This window comes from Saccopteryx leptura, chromosome 4, assembly GCF_036850995.1.
Source record: "Saccopteryx leptura isolate mSacLep1 chromosome 4, mSacLep1_pri_phased_curated, whole genome shotgun sequence".
In the NCBI taxonomy this organism is placed as follows: domain Eukaryota; kingdom Metazoa; phylum Chordata; class Mammalia; order Chiroptera; family Emballonuridae; genus Saccopteryx; species Saccopteryx leptura.
In genome coordinates, this window is record NC_089506.1 from 12194535 (window position 1) to 12198067 (window position 3533).

The 3533-nt window shown below is 41.0% G+C and overlaps 1 protein-coding gene across 1 annotated transcript; it reads right to left on the minus strand.

The window, feature by feature from the left end:
* Positions 1–1059: 1059 nt before the first annotated feature.
* LOC136402607 (claudin-22-like) lies at positions 1060–2917 on the minus strand. The gene has a single exon (XM_066380136.1). The coding sequence runs from the start codon at positions 2842–2844 to the stop codon at positions 2182–2184; it is 663 nt and encodes a 220-aa protein (XP_066236233.1). The 5' UTR covers positions 2845–2917; the 3' UTR covers positions 1060–2181.
* Positions 2918–3533: the final 616 nt, after the last annotated feature.

The window sequence follows — 3533 nt, forward strand, 5'->3', positions numbered from 1 at the left end:
CTTTGAGCAGAGCGCGGCTCTGTGAGTGGACAGGCCACAGTCCTCCCAGGCTGTCCAGTTCATTCTGTTTGATGACTGAGGACAACTAGAAAAAGAATACCATTCATCCTTGTCAATGTCAAATGTGAAAGACAGAAGTTTATTTAATGTAGCGTTAAATGAAGGTCAGCTGTTTTCAGCTTCTTAGTTTGACCATGAAAATGTTTATAGAGTTATGTGTAGTTGTGCCGTACGATTTTATTTTCTCCACTTATTTATTTACGGTCTTATTTATGTTCTGTTTAATATATAGTTCGGTTCTGGCCATTTTAAATGTTTGACATAAAAGAAGCTATATTGGAATATTTACAGCTTTATGGATCGTCATCAGACTAGTTAACTTTTTGTGACACAGAAAGTCTCAGACAAGTATAAAAGAGTGAAATCTGTCTCAGGCTGGCAGTTAACAGTTGTGACCAAGATGCTTTCAGTTTTATTTTACAAAAATTGCTCATTTCTAACATGAGAAATAAACTTATTTTAATATAATCTTTTTCCACATTTTAAAAATCAGCAATAGTGTGTCTTTATAGGCAGCTTTTAATGATTCTGTCATATTTGTACTAACCCAGTTGATTCACAGTGACAAAACATTTTAATAACTTGATCACAAAACCATATGGACAATATGAATTTTAATATTATAAATACTATTTTTTAAAAGTAGAACTTATTCTGCACAGGGTAAAAAGAATGTAATATTTAGTTCTCAAGTTTGAATTATCAGTATGTTATTACAGTTTTGTATATCAGAATCTAAGTATTACAGGTACAAAAAGAATATTGCTAGCCAAATGAACAAAGTTTAGCTGAATCTCTGTAGCATGCAAATCAAATAAATTTAAAATCTTTTTTTTTTGCTATTACTTTATCTATATTGTATTAAATATCAAAAGCTCAGGACTGAACTAAATATTTAATCAGGTTAAATTCTGAATACGTTTCTGTTTTAATTTGTCTTGTTTGTAAAAGTGTGCAAATACATCACATAGATTAACTGGTTTCTGCACTTTTCATGTGTTTGTGGGTGGAAAAAAATTCGGTGTTTCGGGTTTTTTTCAACAAAGATACATATTGCCTAAGACTTTATCCGTGTTGTTTGTTGTTCAGGTAATTTCCCTCATTGGCTCCAACACAAGAGTTTACTTGAACCGTGTACCGAGCAAATATAAAGTCTTTCATTAAGAATTTCTGAAGCCAGCAGTTTGTTATAAATACTTCTTGGTTGGACGATGTGATTGCTGATTTAAAAAAGGGGGGGGCGGGGCAGACTATTTTCATTGTGCAAGTAAAACCCGGGCTGTAGAGTATGGCTCTGGGGGTGCCGCCCACTCTGGCAGTGTCTCCACGCCCCGGGTCGGCAGCCCAGAAGGCTCTGTGCCCACACACCCGAGTCCTGGCCCACAGCACCAGGGGCAGCCGTGGGCGTGGGTGGGACATTGACCATCCACCGCAGAGCACAGGACATGAATGCAGCAAAAGTGCGTTTGTGGGTACAATTCAGGGGAACCTGCCAGTATACAAGCCTGCCCTCCTGTGCCCCTGACCTAGCACAGAGGCACGACTGACTGTCACCAGGTGCCCTAGACACCCCAGGATGCTGGTTAAAGAGATGATGTGCCCACATCTCTCACCTCTCAAGCTTTCAAAGAGCCAACAGGTTTGTTTGTTTTTTTAATATAATCAGAAGTCATACATTTTAAATAAATATGCAGTGTGACTGTAGTTTCGGTGTGCTAGGCGATCTTAAACCCTCAGAAGATGTGATTAGCAGTCACATTTCCGATTGTCAGAATGATTCATCTCTATGAATAACACCTTCAAAGATACATACGTACAGATAGAATGTTTTATTTACCAGCTCGGTGCAATCAGTGAATTGATTTTAAAATGGAAGAAACTCATCCACAGTAATGAATATGATTTACTATTAAGTCTCAATTGGTTTTGGTCTCAGAGTAGAAGGTAAGAGTGGTTTTTCATCGTAAAAGGAAATTATAGTTTAAAAAACTAACAGCCACAGGGAAAATGCATGTTAGAAAGTCACAATCATAGTGGCCAGGCGACCAGAGCAGGAAATCCTACCCAGTCCGGGGCTGAACAAGCGTCACCTGGGGAGAGGACACCACCGCGCTTTGTGGCTCAGATGTTCAGGGGGCTGGTTTTTCTCTCCAGGCGTTGACGGAGATACTGGGTCTCTGCCACTGCGTAGTGGCCCGAAGCCAGAGGAGCCGGGGCGGAACAGGCTGCCCAGTTCAGCAGACACCCTCCCAGCAGGAGAAAGAACCCAGCGAACCAGCCGATGAAGAGGGCATCCCCAAACTCCCACCTGGGCACAATCTCGGGGACGGTCTCATCCCAGAACTCCCGGACGGTCATGTGGGCGACCCAGGAGACCGGCACCAGGGCTGCGATGCCCGCTGTCCAGAGCAGAATTCCTCCCAGGATTAGCAGTCGCTTCTTGAGCTCTTGCTGGCCCTGTCCAATTCTCAGGCAGTCCAGCCCAGACCCAGAGACCAGCAGGCCCAGAAACCCCAGCCCATTGGACAGGAACATCAAAATCCTGGCGACCCTGAGTTCGACGGGCAGAGCCAGGAAAGAATCAAAGTCCTTGCATTGCATCCCACCTTCCTCCTGGATGACGCAGGTCTGCCAGAGTCCCATGGTCCAGTTTTCCATCACATTTAAGTCCAGGTTGAGGTTTTTCCAATGAGGCAGGTAGTTTGTAACACAGGATAAAACCCATCCCAGCAAAGATAACGAGACTCCAGCTAATTGTGCCACAGTTCTAAATACTGAAGCCATTACCAAGTCCCGTGAGCTCTAGCCAAACTCACTCCTGCCTTTCGGTGGCTGTGAAAAGTGTGACACGCTGGTGTTATCACTTGCAGAGCTCAGAAACTTTTTTTTATTGTGTATATAAGAGGATTCTTGCCAGAGTTGCTATTGTTTGATTCCATGTTGAATAGTGTTCAGAAAAGGAAAGGGAACTACTTCTGCAAACCAGTAACGCCAAGGAGTGGCCAAGATCAATTTTCTAGTAAGCAGTTTGTCCCTGTAATAACATTAAATAGCAATAATCCTCCTTTCATTGTTAGCGGCTAAATGGCTTTCACATTGTTCCCAGCCTTTCTAAAAAAGTCAAAGAACTAAAGTCTAAATGCAAAATGTTTAATTGAGACTTTGGGTTCAACGCCTACAGCTTTATGCCTTGCACATTGTACCTGTCGGGTTTCCACCTGTGACAACTTCCCATTGAAGTACATATATTGTGGTAACACCAAGTATTAATCATTTTTTAAAAATAGTTTCAAGAAAAATATTTGTTAACCAAATAGATTGATCTTAATCAGAAACTTCTCTAGATCTTAAGTCATGCCTACTTTTTAAAAATTCCTTCGGATATATATATATATATATATATATATATATATATATATATATATATATATATATATACACACACACATATACACATACACACACCACATAAC

Coding starts and splice junctions, on each gene's coding strand:
- LOC136402607 (XM_066380136.1), bottom strand. CDS start 2,844: ATGGCTTCAGTATTTAGAACTGTGGCACAATTAGCTGGAGTCTCGTTA.